Source organism: Hibiscus syriacus, unplaced genomic scaffold (genome assembly GCF_006381635.1).
Source record: "Hibiscus syriacus cultivar Baekdansim isolate YM2019G1 unplaced genomic scaffold, ASM638163v2 tig00000738_pilon, whole genome shotgun sequence".
Taxonomy (NCBI): domain Eukaryota; kingdom Viridiplantae; phylum Streptophyta; class Magnoliopsida; order Malvales; family Malvaceae; genus Hibiscus; species Hibiscus syriacus.
The window spans coordinates 1,436,556-1,454,896 of record NW_024061816.1 but is presented as its reverse complement, the minus strand read 5'-3'; the positions used below and the strand labels follow the sequence as shown (position 1 = coordinate 1,454,896).

At 33.5% G+C, this 18,341-nt stretch overlaps 1 protein-coding gene, 2 non-coding genes and 1 pseudogene across 3 annotated transcripts; 1 reads left to right on the top strand and 3 right to left on the bottom strand.

The window, feature by feature from the left end:
- Nucleotides 1-32: 32 nt before the first annotated feature.
- LOC120213288 (serine/threonine-protein kinase Nek2-like) lies at nt 33-4,952 on the bottom strand. Its single transcript, XM_039211463.1, has 15 exons — nt 4,744-4,952; nt 3,857-3,973; nt 3,668-3,734; nt 3,352-3,417; nt 3,224-3,270; nt 3,063-3,108; nt 2,860-2,940; nt 2,722-2,764; nt 2,586-2,635; nt 2,418-2,499; nt 2,260-2,309; nt 1,737-1,810; nt 1,581-1,632; nt 1,029-1,475; nt 33-918 (listed from the first exon to the last, which is right to left on the bottom strand). The coding sequence occupies exons 2-15, from the start codon at nt 3,940-3,942 to the stop codon at nt 250-252; spliced, it is 1,860 nt and encodes a 619-aa protein (XP_039067394.1). The 5' UTR covers nt 3,943-3,973; nt 4,744-4,952; the 3' UTR covers nt 33-249.
- Nucleotides 4,953-11,511: 6,559 nt separating this feature from the next.
- Nucleotides 11,512-11,584, top strand: TRNAK-CUU. Its single transcript has one exon. It is a non-coding gene; the product is annotated as a tRNA-Lys (tRNA).
- Nucleotides 11,585-12,390: 806 nt separating this feature from the next.
- Nucleotides 12,391-14,131, bottom strand: LOC120212606 (annotated as a pseudogene).
- Nucleotides 14,132-16,369: 2,238 nt separating this feature from the next.
- On the bottom strand, nt 16,370-16,530 carry LOC120214083. The gene has a single exon (XR_005524836.1). It is a non-coding gene; the product is annotated as a U1 spliceosomal RNA (small nuclear RNA).
- Nucleotides 16,531-18,341: the final 1,811 nt, after the last annotated feature.

Genomic DNA, 18,341 nt, shown 5'->3' with positions numbered 1-18,341 from the left:
TCTACTTGCACTCCATTATCCATTTTGAGGAAAATTATGGAACTTGATGCACAAGGGGTAACTGTGATGGTGCAGGAAGATTAACTAGAGCCTAGAGCTAACAATTAGCATTTGTTTGAAAACCAAAATGCCTTTCTACTAAGGTACTATCGACTAGAATCATTACCTAAAATCGGATAAGTTGAACTCTAAAAGATTGGTACATGTTATAGCTACGGATATGATACAAACAGCGGCAGTTCATTGGAATTAGTCCTCTGGCTTGGCAGTGTTCTCCTTGAAGCTCTTAGTCAACCAGATTGCAGTTTCCCTAGGGGAGACCTTTCCAGGTCCAAATGGCTTTAGTAGCACACCAAGCTCATCATACCTCTCTTGCTGCAACAACTTCGCACTAAATTCAAGCAATCCTTCCAAAGCCTCAGCACGTTGCTGGAACGATGAGGGGTCAAACTTTTGTCTCCGTGTGTCTGATGAGGTACGGCTAGATGCCCCAGCAGTTGCGTTTTGATCAGAGGAAACACTTGCGTCGTCTCCATCTGCATGAAACATGCTGCGTTGAATTCCTTGCCATGCATCAGCAAACCCGGGATTTATAGACAACTGATCACATATTTGAACCGTACGTTTGTCTTTCATGATCGAATGGTCGACAAAATGTGGCGAGCTAGAGAAGCCCTGTGCAGATTTTGGTGAAGTTTTGTTCATGGGGAAGAATTCATCTTCATACGAGGCTAACGGGAATTCAGCTATCTTATCGATTCGAGGAGCATTGACAGAAACATCCGGTGATTGTATGCAGTGAAGAATGTCAGCATTAGATCGACAAGGTGACTCTCGGACCAAAGTTCTGGTTGGCAGGGGAAAAGTTCTTCGAGTTGAGGGGAGAGGGTTTTTAACCGGAGTCAGCGAAACATGACACTGCACACAATGCAATCAACAGTAAAAACCCAGATTTCAAACAAAGAAAACTTTACAACTAACAATCTCGATGAATGTCTTGCACAAGACGGAAACCTAATAGAATTTACCGAGTCACGGTTGCTCGAAGGCTCTGTCTTTCTCTTTGGATTTGCAGAAGCTTTTGCCAGAGAACGTTTCGTAGTCTTGGTGGCACTTAAAAGTTTCGAACTAATTGGTTTGCAAATAACTGTTCCTTCTTGGTTACTATCCATACACAAAACTTCTAACCTTCTATTCAGAAAATCCGGTGCCTTGTGATGCAATCCTTTGGTAGAACAAACAGAATCTTGTTCGGCTCCGGATATGCTTGGATTTAAAGTCCTATCGTTACCAAACGATCGGTGCCTCTCCCTGTAAACCGAGAACCGAGTATCTACGGGATCCGAAAATCTAGTTTTCTTCATATTGGTTTCAGGCCAAAGCACAGGTAAAGTATTCCTTCTAGGATTATTAATTTTATGATGAACTTTAACAACATAAGACTGCAGGTGCGGATGCCTGAGCAGTTCCTCAGCCTGAAAATCGATAAACACATCGGATGAGAGGAAAAATCATAAACAAATTCCGAAACCATTTATATATCGAATTACAGTTCAACTTGAGGGGACAATTGTACATACACTTGGCCTGAGTTCAGGATTTTTGCGCAGCATGCTTTTAACAAGGCCGCGGCTGAAAAGAAAATCGACGCAATTCATCATCTGAAACTCCGACATGTTCGTAAATGAAGCTCACAAGGAAAAAACCGAGTGTTTTAGGAGGAAAACGAGGCTTACAAGGCACCAGAATATTTTGTTGGAAGCGGAGAAACTATTGATTTATTGATCTTGTTTATCAGTGCTTGCATATCCTGCTCAAGAGATTTAAAGATTAATCGAAAACGGACGTAAAACAAGAAACCGGAAATGAGTAACAATCGAATATGACATCGAAATACTACAAGAAATAAATACGAAATGCCACATTCAGTTATTCTTAGCTGGCCTAGATGTCCCGGTGAAACCATAATAGTAACAAGCATGATGCAGTGAATTCATGAGGACCGAACAAGCAGCTCGAAACATTACAAACAATATACTTGCCTACGAAACGGAATGTTCGATAAGGCAGCCCTGTAAAAGTTTAGAGTAGATACGGTCCCGGACCATATATAAACGGAATATTTTGTAAAGACTATATGCAATGATCGAATCCATATCTTATCGGAATCCTTGTCTAAGAAGTCCTAACCAGACTAAAAAAATGGTGTGTATGCAACAGCCTGCAAATAATTACAAACGAAAGGGTAAAAGAACTTACAAATGCTTTAAATGCAGGCTTGAGAGAAGTCATTTCAAATATACAGCACCCTGGAAAAACATATTTTCTAATCATATAAACACATAGAGATAAGAACAAGAGACGTGTTATCGAGACCGACTGACAAGCACAAGAATCGCCGGCTGAAGCATGTTTACCTAATGACCAGATATCTGATTTAGAACCATACGGTATATCAGCCAGAAGCTCAGGACACATATAGCTCGGAGTTCCAACAACCTTCACAAAAGAAAAACTAGTAGCGATCAATTAAATCGAGTGATGCATGTAATTCTCAAAGGTTACATAATTCATATTTTACTTACAGAGGCGGCAAGATCATCTGAAGTCAGAATTTTGGCAAGTCCGAAATCACCTGAATTGGTGTTGATCACGTTTGTGTTAAGCGAAATTGTAACCTCTATCGAAGGTATTATGCGGAAAAAACTGAAAATCACTCACCAAGGCGTATGTCATGATCTTTTGTCAAGAAGATGTTTGAACACTGAAAAAAATGGAACAACATATCATTAACTATAACTACATCGAGAATTTTCGAAGTGATTTACACCTGCAAGAGAATAAAAGTACGCCACGAACCTTGACATCACGATGAAGAATGTGATTCAAGTGCAAATAGTCAAGAGCCATCAGGAGCTGAACAAGCCACTTGCACAGTTTCTGAACATGCACGGAAGCAAAACTTTCGGAGTTAAGATTTTTCGATGAATAAAGCTCAACACGAGGGAACGGGAAGAGAGTAACAGAAAGAACCGAAGTTATAAGCATGGGGATAAACAAACCTCTTCAGAGAAAAGCATGCCATTTGCTTTCTTTATGGCTTCAGCCCTGTTTTATACAGAAAATCTAATTATGATTTGCTAAGTTCTTCCCAGGTTCTCCGAGTTACAAAATAAATGCATTATCTCACAAATCTCGGCATCAGCAGAAAAATGAAACTTACATGTCTCCACCTTCACAATAACCTATAATAATGCATACATAGCAACCCTGGTATCAAAGACATGCGAACACGTGTTAGTCTCTTCGGGAAGGTTTGATATTTATGTCGTGACAGTTATGGCGTGATACCTTTTCCACCCAGGAATCTTTGTACTCCACAATAAATGGATTTCGGATTTTAGAAATGAGCTCCATCTACATGAACAAATTGAAAGGTCAGTCTACAGATCGAATAAAACTAGGTTCACGCCAATGAAACAAGGCATAGGGCAGCTTCTTTGGACACAACTCTAGTACAAGTTTGGTCCAGCCAAACTTCAACGTTGTTCCATGTCCGAAAATGCTAACACGTTAATCGAACAGAAAGCGATCAGAATCCATCTTTTCTGTTCATCTCTCAGTAATGTTTGCTTCAATAAAATACAAAAGGAATAGTCATACGAACCTCCTGATGAGCAGATCTCCGTGACCTATCGGTCTGGCGAGCAAGACGGATCTTTTTCAACACATACCTTATTAACATTCAAAAGATGAAGCAAATAACCATGTCAAATTGTTTATCTTCTCGTATATTCGATATGTGATAGAGTTAACTATAAATGGAGGACGGACTCGGCCGTACTATCAAACTTACTTCTTCTTTTCATGTTTATGCCTCACAAGAAGAGCTGAACCGAAAGCTCCCTTCCCAATTTGCTCTAATACTTCGTATTGCTCCATGTTGGAAATAAATATGTACTTGACTCCTTTACTGTATTGCACCAAAGAAAACAAGCCAGGGCATTATATTCATGAATCCTTCACAAAAAGCTATAGATGCAAAAGAAATATACAGCAATTTCTCTGTGAATTATACGAAAAAGACAACATCGAAAGAACCGAACTTCACAGTACAACAATTCATGATTGAAAAAAAATGGAAATCAAAATTGAACACATGATACACAGAAAAGCTTAAGTGCCCTTTGCATACAGGTTCAAAGAGGGCTAATCTAAACAATGGTTCAAAACATCTTCAAACAACAATGTTAAAAGGCTTCAAATACATCAATTTCATGCCAGAATCTTGTGTAAAAAGCTTTGTTTTCTATACCATCAAGCTAAATTATTTAGTCCAATTCCAGACTTGATAGCTAGGGAAAGAAGCCGTTTTTCACTTGTATTAAGCTTAATTGCTTGTTGTAAACTTCCTACTTAGGGCCAAATTAGGCAAAACATAAAAAACAGTTGAATAGAAGAGAAAAATTGAAAAGAACGTGTCTGAGTGAAGCAGAACTCAGTAACAAAGTATGAGACAGTGTACACTACTAGTAATCTTCCCTCTCAGCTCCAAAACACCCAGGAGAAGAAATCAAAACAACAACAAATACATTTCATCATCAAGAAAGCAGAGAACTTGGAAAAGGGAAAATGAAGCTTTTAATGAAGAGATGAAAGAAAAACACCCAATGAACAGTAAAGAGAGAAGAAGAAAAGGAAGTATGCAGATTCAGGGAGGGGAAAGAGGACTGTTCAATGTACCTGAGTGTAATATTGATAAAGGGTATATCAGAAGGAGAAGGAGAAGAATAATGTGGACATAGATATTTGAGCAGAAACTAAAGAATTACTGTTTACAGTACAAAGAAAGAGGAGAACAGCACAAGAAGAAGAAGAAAGGAAGGTGCTGCCTGTTGCAGCTGTTTTGTCATTGGCTTTTTTTTAGTTTCAAGGAGGAAAATGACAAAGTTTGTAAGGGAGATTGAACCACGGTATGAATAATATATATATATTTTTATATATTAAAAATCTGAATTTTTTATGGGAAAAGATTCAGAGGAAGAAACTAAGATTAGTTTAATGGAGATTTTAGTTAATGGTGGACAAAGATTGTGGATTAGTGAAGAGTGGGGGAGTTCATAGTTATGTTTAGCTTTTGATGAGCAATATAATTGCTAAAGAAACAAACAAAAGTGGAAACAAAGTTGATGATTAAGACTGTTTTGGAATTGGATTAGGAATTTATTGACCATAATTGTTAGCATGACACTGAGAGATTCATTAAGTAAAATATATATTTACTAAATAAGTTTAATCATCCAAATGTGGTGGAATTCTTTGGAATTACATGAGATTTTTTTCTCTCAGCGTCTACATAGATATTACATGTGTATTACTAATGATTAAAAGAAATTTTAAATAAATAATATTTTGTAATCATTTTAGATTATTTAAAATAAATAAAATTTAAACAATCATTTATTTTACCTTCTTGGTTTCAGGTTTAGTTATAATTAATTCGGACTGACCCGTGTCGTACGTTTAATTTTGATGGGTGAATCTCCCAATGATAATTTTTTATATACACAAAACTCGAACAAAAAATTTTATTTAAGCAATATCAAGTTGTTTTGGCGCTTAAACTAATCAGTTGGTTAATTAAACAATCATTGTTTCTCTTGGCGAGTAATAAAATTATATATTATCTAATTAATATGAAATAAGAAACAAATTCAAATATCATAAAAACTAAAAGATAAAACCTAATAAAATTTGAGGAGTGTTTTAATCAGATTTTTAAATAAAATTAATTACATTTAATTGTAAAGTTACATAATCTTTAAAAAATTAGTTGGTTTAACGAATGATGAATTGGGTTTTTTGGTAAGACCCAGAGTTCGAATTTTGACGTTGTGTATAGAATAAATTGTATTATAAGGGCTGCTTTTCAACAGGTTTTTTAGAATATTCAATCTAAATTAAAAGATTAATGAATTAAATATCAATAATTACGATAAAAATATATAAATTGCATAAAATACCAATATTTAATAAGTATAAAATACCTTATTAAATAAAAAATTTAAAATAAAACCTAATATTAATTATGAATATTAGAATTCGAATCTATTAAGTAGGTTCACGTAATAAACATCTATGACTATATTTTTATTAATTTCAATTTCAAAATCATAAAGGATAATAATTAAAATATTTAAATTGAAATATATCCAAATTTATGATATTTAAATCTATAAAAAAAATAAATGAAAGGTGAACATATGAATTTGTATTATTTGTTTTTACCCAATAAATTTATGGAGGGAAACAAATAAATTAAAGTGAATTGTGAGAAAAAGGAAAAAGGCGGGTCAAAATAGGAATCAAATTAACCCAAAGTAGTTGTTTGATATTTTTATTACTTCTATGAATGACTGTTATGAAAAGGATAGAAAGAAGTGTAAACCCAAAGTGGAGTCAAAGTCTGAAAAAAATTTAAAAAGAAGGGTTTGCTCAGTAAATTTGTCAGCTTTTGTGGGGGGTTTCCCTAATTTATCCTTTCTTTTCCCACTCTAACTAAATTCCAAGCACTAAAATAAAAATGACTTTAATGTCCAATTATTTATTTTTACGATCTATTTTTCAACCTTTGACATAAAAGGGAGACAAATGGGCCCCAACACCTCCCCAACTTAAATTGCCAAAAACGCCCTTTGATGTTTATCGAATTGACAAAGAGTAGGACTCAGGGTTTTTTTACTAGTCTAAGATAAATATAAGATAATATTTATTCGAAAAAGTTTTAATTATTTGACAATGAACGTTCACTTACTCTTGTAGATGTTTTTAGACCTGATATTTTAAGATATAACAACAACCTAGAATTGGGTTCACTTGGTTCGTGTCGGTATGATTTATTCGAGATGGGGTTGAACCTGATGGTATAACCACGTATAAACTCTCTGATTGGAGTTAAAATATATAAAATTAAATAAATTAAATTTCAAATAACCCTAGTTAGGGGATGATACATGTTACCATCTGATTGAGAGTTTAAATTTATTGAATTAATTTAAAATCAGGATTAAATTGATAAAATATGTAAATAATGGGGGCTAAATATGTAATTATATTAATTTTATCGACATATATGTCATCTCTTCCGTTAAATGTTAACGATAGGTAACTTGATTGATATCAATTAAATAATTAGATGATCTGACTGACAAAATTAAAAGATCAGTAGTTAAAATAAAAATTAACGATGATTAAGTGGTCAAAATTACAGTTTACCATAAAATAAATACTTAACTTTAACCTAATAAATGGAGTAATAAAAGAATTCTGAGCTTGAAAACATAGTAAGTTTGAAAATCGAAGATCACTTTGATTTATAACCTCAAATGGCCTTGAACTACGGGATGGGGCTAAAATCATGAACCATTTTGATGTAAAGATGAATTGTGAGTGGTCAATTTCATATTGCTTCACATCGTACCAAAACAAGGCTAGGGTAGGCTGCGCCTTTGCTTCCTTTCGAGATTCTGATTCCCCCATAACCCTATCATCAACCTCGGCTAAAGCAAATCACCACAGAGCCCTATGCTATTGGGTAATTCTAATTTAAAAATAAGGATAAATAAAAAAAAACCGAAAATATATTTTTTGAGTATTATTTGACATATTTAAATGAATTTAGATCTTAAATTTTAATTCTTACGTTATAAACTATAAATCTTAAATTTAAATCCTAAAATATATACCCTAAAATTTATAATACTATATGTTAAATGGGATGAATTACATTAGTACAATCTCGCCAGTATAATATTTTTTCTTATTGAAGAAGTTCAAATTCATATTCTAAGATATTTAGTGAAATAATCCAAGCGAGAAAAGGATTTAAAAAAATACCGGTAGAAAAATAGTTTGGAATTTAGGTTATTTGTTACGGTAGATATGAAAATTCGTCGAGTGAATATAATGAATTCCATAATATAACCAAGTTAAAAAATAAGGCTCATAGAATTCGTCTCGTCCGTATGACGTGTTTTAATTTTTTTAATATATTTTATAAAATTTATTATTCCTAAACGATGAATTCTATGTATATTATAAAAGATAACCTAAATCTCAAATTAATAACCCAATAAGTATATTTTCCTAATATATTTTTTTTTTGCGCCACAATATTTGTCTAAATTTGCCAACAAAACGTACATGTTGAGTAAAACATAGTTCACCTTGTGAGGGTTCAACAACCTTATCCACAATGAAAACTGGTAGACACTGAAAAGAAGTGACATTAAAAATGGTCAAAATCACCATGAAAAGTGAGCCTTCAAGGTACAGATTAAATGGGAATCGCAGCATCTTAATTTAGAGGGCTGATCCCACCAACTTATTGAATTTTACCCGTGAAGTGTTATAAAAGAGCTCAAGTTTTACGTGAGTGGGGGTGTCATTCTCAACCACTCTCCTCGTCATAATGTATTTGCCTCTTTTATGGCTCACCTATATCAACTAAATGAGATTACCAACTTCGAAATGAAAATGGATTAATAAAACTATAATAATTATAGATGTTTACGAGCCAGATTAGGTTTACATCACACTTATATATAATATTAGTATAATGAGTAAATTATACCTAATTATTTTTTCAAAATTATGCTTAATGTTATGTTTGGTTATGCTTTGGTCACCTATCATTTAAAAAATAACGTTAATGTTGATGCGTCATCATCATGGCCGTGGCTGAGGCGGCGCAAACTGCGCGACAGCGCAGGGCCCCAAAAAAAATATATATATAGTGGCGTTTTACCAATAAACGCCACTATAGATGGACCTATTGCGACATTTTTTCAAAAAACGTCACTATTATTGCGGCTTTTTTGATAAAACGCCATTATAGATGGATCTATTACGGCGTTTGTCAAGAAAACGCCACTATTGTTGTCCCGAAATCGAATATATCTAGAAAATAGGGGCCCCTTTATACGAATTTATACAGGACCCCGAAAACCCTGCCACGGCCCTGGTCATCATAAGATAATATTATGTCAGCAATACAAAAAAAATGTCATGTTCGTATCACCGTTAATTTTTTATCGATTGGTGACTAAAACATAACCAAAACATAAAACTATATATGATTTTAAAAAATAGTAATAATTGAATGACCAAAATATAAACTAAATAATAGGCGGGTGAAATTGACTGTAACATGATTTATAACTTTTTTTATTTATAAATGAATAGAATGATATTTAATATATTGATTTTTTTATTAATTTAAGGTGATTTCTTAATCATTTGACAATGAATGTTCAAATACTCTGTAGTCAATGGTGCTCGAACTCATGACCTTTAAAGATAATTATCATCTCTTTAATCACTAAGTCGCTTAATTGGTTATGATAAATTGAAATTTTAAGTGTTAAACCTAATTACAATTTTTTTTATTTTTTTATGGAAATTATGTTATTTTTGTAAAAGATTTGGAGATGAATTGGCTAAAATCAAATTCGGAATTATGTGTCAACCATGACTAAAGTAATATGCTTTGTCATTACACAACAAACTTGATTAAATTCATTGTTAACATCGTTACGCTGAGATGATTATAAAGTAGTATATATTATAAATACTTTCAGCTATTTGAAAATGAAAGTTCAACCGTTCTGTTGTAGTGACTGATGCTCGCACTCGTGACCTCTAAGATCAATAACAATTTATTTAACCACTGAAGTAAGTTGGTTCGTGTAAAAACTCAAGCATTGAACGTTGAACTCAAAACTCAATTTATATTTTCATCTAATTAAATTATTATTATTATTTAATTGTGCATTTAATATTTTTATTTCATCTTTCTAAAATATATAAACAAGATTCAAATCTGATTGAATAACCCAATTTTTGAATCAATCTTAAGAAAATGTACTCTCTTTATTACTTTTAAATAAGTTTTGGATGTTAATTTGTTTTTTACAAAAGGAAGGAAGGGCAGAGGAATTGGGCAAATAATATAGGGTAAACTACTTATTTGGTCACCTATATATTATTTAGTATTTATTTTGGTCATTTAATTATTAATTTTTTCAAATTTACATCTAATGTTTTTTTTTGTTTTGTTTTGTCACTTATTGTTAAAAAACCAATAGTGATGTTAATGTGTCATCATAAGATAATATTATCTCAATATTGAAAAAATAAAAAGTATCACATCAACATCATCATTTAATTTTTAACGACAGATGATCAAAATATAACATTATATATAAATGTTAAAAAATAATAATTAAATGATAAAAAATAAATTAAATAATAAAAGTGACAATAAATAATTACCCTATAATATGTAATAGAATTACATTTTTCTATGATGAGATGGCCACTAGAAACAACGAGAGGGAGAAGTCAAATCAATGGTCAAAGGAAAAGGGTGTTTGATTTAATTTAAAAGAAGCAATCACCAACTAATGAATTCAGTGAATGTAAATGGTATTAACCAAATTTGACGAAGCACAAAATGAATGCGTGGACGTGCATCTTCAGGGAACTGGGGCTCTTGTGATCGCCCTTTAGCCATGGTAACGAAGAATCCTACAACACACTGAATTTTTTTTTCTACAAACCTAACAAATAACATGCAAAAGTAGTACCTTTTGCCAAAAGTTTAATGGTATTTGGTGTAGGTTACCCTACTTTAAGAAAAGTAAACACTTTGATTAAATCAAGTAGAGGAATATATTGAGATTGGAATGGAAGTAGGAGAGTTGATACCTTTTCAACCAAGAGAAGTGGTGAGGAGTCAAGTTGTCCATTGTTAGTGGTGATAACTTGTGTACCAAACATCTTCATTTTCCTAAACACTCGAATGATGCTAAGTCTTTTAACATAGGCCACTTTTTGGTATGCTTACTACTCGAGTTCCGGTGGACTTCAAAGCACAAAGGATCAGCTGATCGAACTCGAAGGTGAGAATCATTTCCAATTCCGATCCTAATTTCCTCTAGTCTGGAAACAATCTCCTACACTCCACAGCAAGCTATTGCTACATCACTAAGTCGTGGAAGGTCTCATGTTACTGAGACTGGAAGTACATTCTTCAGGCTGGAATTCCCTATGGGATCGTTTTTCCAAATATATTTCAATTTTGATAAATTGGTATTGGCTCGATATTGAAGACTCTTCGTTGAGCGCTTACGGGTAAGGAAGTTGTTTCTTTTTCTCCATGCATGTTTAAACTTTCCACTTCGGTTTCAAATACTTGTTGTAAATAACCACTAGGATTGTTATATATATATATATATATATATATATATATATATATTTATATAGGAGGAAAATGAAAGAACTTTAAGCTAGGCTCTCCTTATGCACTGAACCTCCAAAGAGAGTCAAGATGGAAGCTAACCTGGCATCGGATGTCTAATAGTAACATAGATGAAAGGATACTTCTATACACTTTGTGCCTGGACTCTTTTATCTCTTATGTACCTAACAACAAAACTGTCTGAGCAAATAGCCCGTCTAGCTCAGTCGGTAGAGCGCAAGGCTCTTAACCTTGTGGTCGTGGGTTCGAGCCCCACGGTGGGCGATTATTTTAATTTTTTTGAAAAAGCCACAGAACTCAAGTACTTTTTGCAGTAGCTGAACTGGAGGAGTTGTGGCATCGTATCTAAGATCCAACTTGAAGTGACCATCTTAAGAACGAGTGGTAAAGTTTTAATAAAGTTTCTACAATTACATAGAGAATCTGGTCTGGTTTTCCAATGGTCAAGCTTTAACTTTTCGATGGATTAGGAACGTAGCAAGGGGTAAATTATGTTGATATTTGTGGCTTAAATATACAAGGAAGGGCTAAACCACTTGCCTAAAACATATTCCTCACTTAATCATCTATCTTCAGTTCATTTCAGTGTTTTTTTTTACTTTTAAATTGCCTTTGGCCACCAAACTAGAACGCCGAAGTTTTAGGTTGTAGTTGAGAGTTGAGGTTTTAGGTATCTTGACACAACAAAGATTATACATGGCCAAATAACAATAGCTTGTGGAAAATTGCACTACTGATAAAAAATATACATAGGTGAAATGATTCTGATATATGTCATTTTCATTTCATTAGTTTAACCAAATATAGATCATCAATAAAAAATAATTTGTGTACCAAACATCTTCATGGAGTTCCGGTTGACTCCAAAGTACAAGGGAGGATAGCTGATCGAATTCAAAGGTGAGAGTCGTTTCGGATTTGGGTTCAGGAGTGTTGGAGCCTGAAGAATGTATTTCCAGCCTCAATAGACATATACCTCCCACAACTTGGTGATCTTTAAATAAAACTAAAAGTATCTAAAGAATTGAAGATGGGATTTTCAAGAATAAAAGGATAAAAACAAAGTTATTGCTGAAATTTTGGCCAATATTTCCTTCTACCATACAACTTTAGCATGGGAAGGGAGAGAACAAATGTAGTGATAGGGTTAGAATGAGCTCATACTGAACATCTCTATGTCACTCATTTTACAACACACAGATGCAACCAATGATTTCCATATTGAAATGTCCGGCAGCATCCCCTGACTTACCATCTCTTCTAACCACATCACAGCTTCATATTGCCTACCTATTAAGCAAAGCCCCTTTATAAGTCCATTATAAGTTTCGGCACCCGGCCGATGTGATTTGATCAGCATCTCCTCCAAAACCCGACTTGCTTCGACATATTTACCATCTTTGCACAACCCATTAACCAAAATGCTACAACTTTCTTTGGTGGCTACACAACCAACCTGCTTGGTCATTTTCTTCAAGTATCCAACGGCTAACTCCGAATCCCCCGCATCACAAAGACATTTCAATATGGTGTTATACAATCTGACACTCGGAACACAAGTTCCTTCCTTGATATCCTCTTCGATTACTTTGATTACTTTGATTACTTCAAGCTTTGTACATTGGCAATGATGGGAAGAACCCTCTCTTACGCATTTCATCGAGAACTTTATCACCCTCATCGATACTACCTTCATTATATAAATCAATGGCCATAGCACTATAGCTACCCATACTAGGAACTCCACCTCTTACTAAATCTTCATGAATCAAGCGTTTAGTAGCTTCTGTATCTTCCCCATCTCTGCATTTATTTAAATCGAGTCGTCGTCGAATACTCTTCGGAGCCTTTAAACCCTTCCTCAAAACCTTCCCAAGGATTTCTAAAGCTTCTTCAACCTTCCCGTCATCGCATAAAGCATCCAATAAAATCCGATAAATCACAATATCTTCACCACTACCCTTTTGGGAGATCCTCCGGAACATTGAATATAACAAATGATTAGCCTCAACTAACCTCCCATCATCACATAAACCCTTCATTAAAATTCTGTAACTTTCTCTATTATGGTAACAACCTTAAAAATCCATTTCCTGGAAAATATTCAAGGCGAAATCGGATTTTTTGAATCGACAAAGCCCTTCCATTAACAAATTCAATGATTTCACTCTGGATTTCACTTCCAACCTCCAACAATTATCCGAGAAGAGCTGATAAGCAGCTTTGAAATCAGACTCTTTCAGCACTGTCCCCAAAATGGTATTAAAAGATTCAGTAAAGTTTACGCAATTGAATTGAAGAATGGTGTTAAAGAGATTCAAAGCCTCATTTACCATCCCAGCACTTGCAAAAGTTATGATTGCAACAACAAAAACTGAATCTTTGCACTCACAAGAATCGTTTTTCATTTGATGGATCACTTGTTTCATCTCTAGAATTCGACCGGAGTTGCCCAGAATGTTGATCATGGTGGCATAAACGGGACCATTGTGACGATAGTTGGGGTATTTTTGATGGGCTTGGTTGAAGATTTGGAGCGCAGTTAAAGGGTTCTTTTGGGTTGATATAATCTGAGAGAGATGCGTTGGGGTTAAAATTCTCGGCCGTCTGATTCCCATCGCCAGCACAACTATCTTCAACCTTGTTTTTTGCAGTTCAATGCTTGCAATTTTTTTTATATCAGTGAGACATTTAATCAAACAGCTGGAGGGCTTGCCGTGATTTCATTTGATTTCAACTCAACGTGAGGAGCTCGCCTTATTTCGGCCTGAGCTTCAAAGATCGGAGAACCTTGGTGTGGGTGTGGTGGTTGGCAGACCTCAAAATCAATCAGATTTCAAAGAAAGAGTAACTTCGTGCTTTCAAAATTGAACCAAAATGAATCTAAATTCAAACATTGGGCAAAATTTGATATCCACACTTTTAGATAAAAGTGAAAAACATTTAAAATACTGGTGACATGAAAGAAAGAAATAATATTATTTTACATTAATCAATAGATGAAAAATAGGGTATATTAATCTGTTGGCGTGTTTGCTTCAAGTCATTTCATATTATTAGGAGAATGAAATGTTATTCTCTCGTTTGGTTGGCAACCATTCTTAACATCCGATAATTTTTTATTCCTAACAGTAGTATTTTGGGGGTATATTATCAGGAATGTGATTACCCATTCCCTTAAATATTGTTGAAAAATATCCTTCTTCTGTCGTTGAATAAAAAAAATTCTACGAAAATTAAATTATAAATTTATCCTTAAACTATTTTAGATTTACAAAAAAAAGTCTATAATTATAATTCTATATTAAGTTCGGGGGTTAAAATAAATTTTTACCCTTTCATTAAACCTATTTATCTTTTCAATTTTGTAAAAAAAAATTATATAAATTTTATGAATTTAAATTTTTTAAAGAAAATATATAAATTAATTATACTAAAATTATAGTAGAATTCAACTTGTTAAAAAATAAATATATAATAAGGATAATTTGATAAAATATGCATTCCAATAATCTTTTATTCCTTTAACCAAACACTGTAATCTTACATTCCTGCTAAACGAACCAAATACAAAATACAACATTCCTAGTAATCTTATTCCCACCGATAATCTTATTCCCGCTGGTAATCTTATATTCCGTGAACCAAACGCACCCTAAGATCACTAAATCATGGGTAGGTTCTATTTTAACTATTGAACAAAACATTTTATCAATTAAGTCACTAAACTATCAAATTGGTTTAATCAAGCTACAGTCCATTAACGTCTAATAAAATTGTATTAAATACACTTAAATTATGTTATAAATTCTAAAGTACTATTCAAATTTTAAAATATTCTACTTGAATCCTTAAAGTATTAGTATTATATATTGTTCTGTCAATCTAGCCATTGGTTTGGGTGTCATATGTCAACTCAAGTATGACATAAAACACATATAAAACATATAACATAAATAGGAATTTATAAAAAGAAATATCTTGCATTTAAACAACTACACATTGGAATCATTGAAGTATGTGGAAGTTATATGTCTCGACAAACTCAGTTACTGGCGATGTTAGTTGCAGTATGAATAATTCAGAAGTACGTTATTTTTCAGAAGATAACTATGTCTATGATGGTGGTTTGGTTTTTATGCTCTTACATTTTGTTCCCAAATGCTGACTTGAAGATAAGCTTGGTATTGGTACAAACTTTTGGCCCATCTAATCTAATTGGTTGGCATTTTTTCCAAACATTTTAGGCAACCGTTAAGCAACGCTTAATTTGTTGTGTATATGTTTGTCGTTTATCCTCTTAGAAGTTGTATTACTATCTCCTGGATTAAAACATTCCGACATGCATGGTTTCTGATCAGAGAGTTAACATTGTCCTAACACCAAAGGTATCAATTTTTGAAACATTTGTGTGCATATACCGGTGTTTGAAACTACATGGAATTTGTCATGACTTGATAATATTTCTTGTTTCAGATCCAACTGGACCAGAGATGTGTGATGTGAATAATATTACCATTTGATACGTAATTGAGATTCTGCAGATATGAATATGGTCTAACAAAACTAATTTACCAACCCATGCTTGCACCGACACTATCTATGTATCAGGGACGGAGCTCCCAAAGAATAATTTGAGGTTGAGTTACCTCCGTTCTAGTCATAAGAATTCGAGTATCAAGATGTCTTTACCCTAACAAAAAAATGCAACTTCAAGGCTTACATAGATGCCTCAACTCAACTTTGGGACGGAATTATATAAAGAATTCAATTTCATCCTCATGTACTAGTCAATTTTCATTTGAACCTTCATTTCATTGTTTTTTAATTTTTACTGTGTTCCATTACCACTGTCGTATTCTTCAGCACCAACCATCAGTGTTAGGTTCCCAAAGTGATTCATCGGCAGATTCAACATTCTGGATGAGGTTAGCAATGTATCAATTTTAATTTTTAAATGAATTAAAGATGGAAAAAGCGGCGGATTATCATACAAAATCGAGCATCTATTAGCCCATGATCGAAGCAAAATGTTCAAACTAACATTGGACGAGGGCTGCGCGAACGCAAGCCCCCACTGCCACAAATTATGATGTAGGCTCTCCCACATGTGGAGACCTTAGGCGAGCACCTCTCCCAAGTGCAGTGGAGATCACTGACCTAGGTCATGGGCCTTATTGATCTCCCATAGACCCCATCCAGGTAAGTATGTTTAAATGGAGCTATGTGCCTCTTATTTATTAACTCCAGCTCCTGGTCCCTCCTATTTCTCACTTGATATGGGATTGAGCTTCATCCTGATTCTCCACTTCCCAACGACTATAATTTTATTCCTTCTTTATTTCTTTTTATCTCACTAATTAAAAATGGCTGCAAATCATACATTTATCATCTTTCGATTCATCATAATCTAAGTGAGACATTAGAGTTTACAAAAGCTTTCATCAATGGTATTGGGGGGAACCAACTTGTTCAGTATTCCTTTTCCAAACTAACTTCCATTATGTTGATGGGTTGCCCTAAGCTATTGAATGTTTTTCGGTTGAGTATGTTGATTGTACATCACTGGAATATATAAGATTTGAGTCCCTACCCCAAGAAGAGGGCAACAACAGTATACATTTATTTTCTCCACAATTCAGTCAATCGGATGTTATTTCATTCGAACTTCCACGTATGACATCCTTAACTCCTATATAACTGCCAAATCTAAGGGTATCCATCAGAAAATGCTTACTATAAATTGGATTTCGTTGAAGAAGATAAGAGTGGGTGAATGTCAACAATCCCTGTTTTGAGTGAATAAGGTATATTCATCCAAGGCAATTAACTGTGTTTCCATCCTACTTGTTCCCCTTGCTATCCTTACCAAATCTTCAAACACTTGAAATATTGTGGTATGAATTTTAAATAGATATATTATCTTGTAATCACCTTAAATTATTTAAAAACTACTTGATATTAATAAACTGATCAAGAAGTGGTTCCAATGAAAAAGAAATGATCTTCCCTTAGGTGGCTCGAGTCGAACAATATTACTTAAGGTACACTATCTGGTTAGTACTTAAACTATAAGTTTTGGTCCGTTTTAGTACCTAAACTTTTATTTTTTTTTTCAAATACATACCTAATATTTAATTTTTGTTTTATTTTAGTATCATGCCGTTAAAAACTTAATGGATGAGCTTATTGGCCATCTAGTCTACAGTTGTCAATCATCACATTCGTCGGCTGATGATAGGGGTGTTCAAACGGTTAATTCGGCCACCGGCCGAATTAACATTAATCGAATTAACCAAACTTTTTTTCTCTAATCGTTAACCAAACCGAATTTTTTTTTGAAAATATTAACCAAACCGAATAAAGTTTGGTTATTTCGGTCGGTTAACCGATTTAACCGGAATTTTTTTAATAATTTGTAATTAGATTAATTTGAATATAATAGAAGTTTTTTTATTTGAGTTAAAATTTAATTAGGTATTGATAATTTAATGAGTATAGTGTGGTTAAAAAATTTTATGAGTTAAAATTTGAACTTAAAATATATATTTAATATATATAATAATTTAATATTTAATAAATTTGGTTAATTCCGTTAATTAACTTATTTTGAACCGAATTAACCGAGTATTGAAAAAAGTATTAACCGTTCCTTGACCGAGCTAATTCGGTGGCCGACCGAATTAACTGAACTAATTCGGTTCGATCGGTTAATTCAATAAAAACTAAAAAATAAACCCCCTAATTGATGAAGCCCAAACTTTTCAACCCACACCTTTTCGACCTGAACGCGATTTTGGCATCTGTTTCATTAAGTAACGTCTCAATCTCCCTAAATTGATGATGGACTCTTCAGTGATCTAGCACGCTAAAAGAATATTAATTTTGAATTTAACCACTGAAACTTTTAAAATTTTATTTTTTAACCCTCATCATAAAAAACCTAAGTATATTTTTCTCCTAAAAAATAACTCTTCTCTAACCCTAACTTGCATCATTAGCCATCGTCGCAGTTGCATTT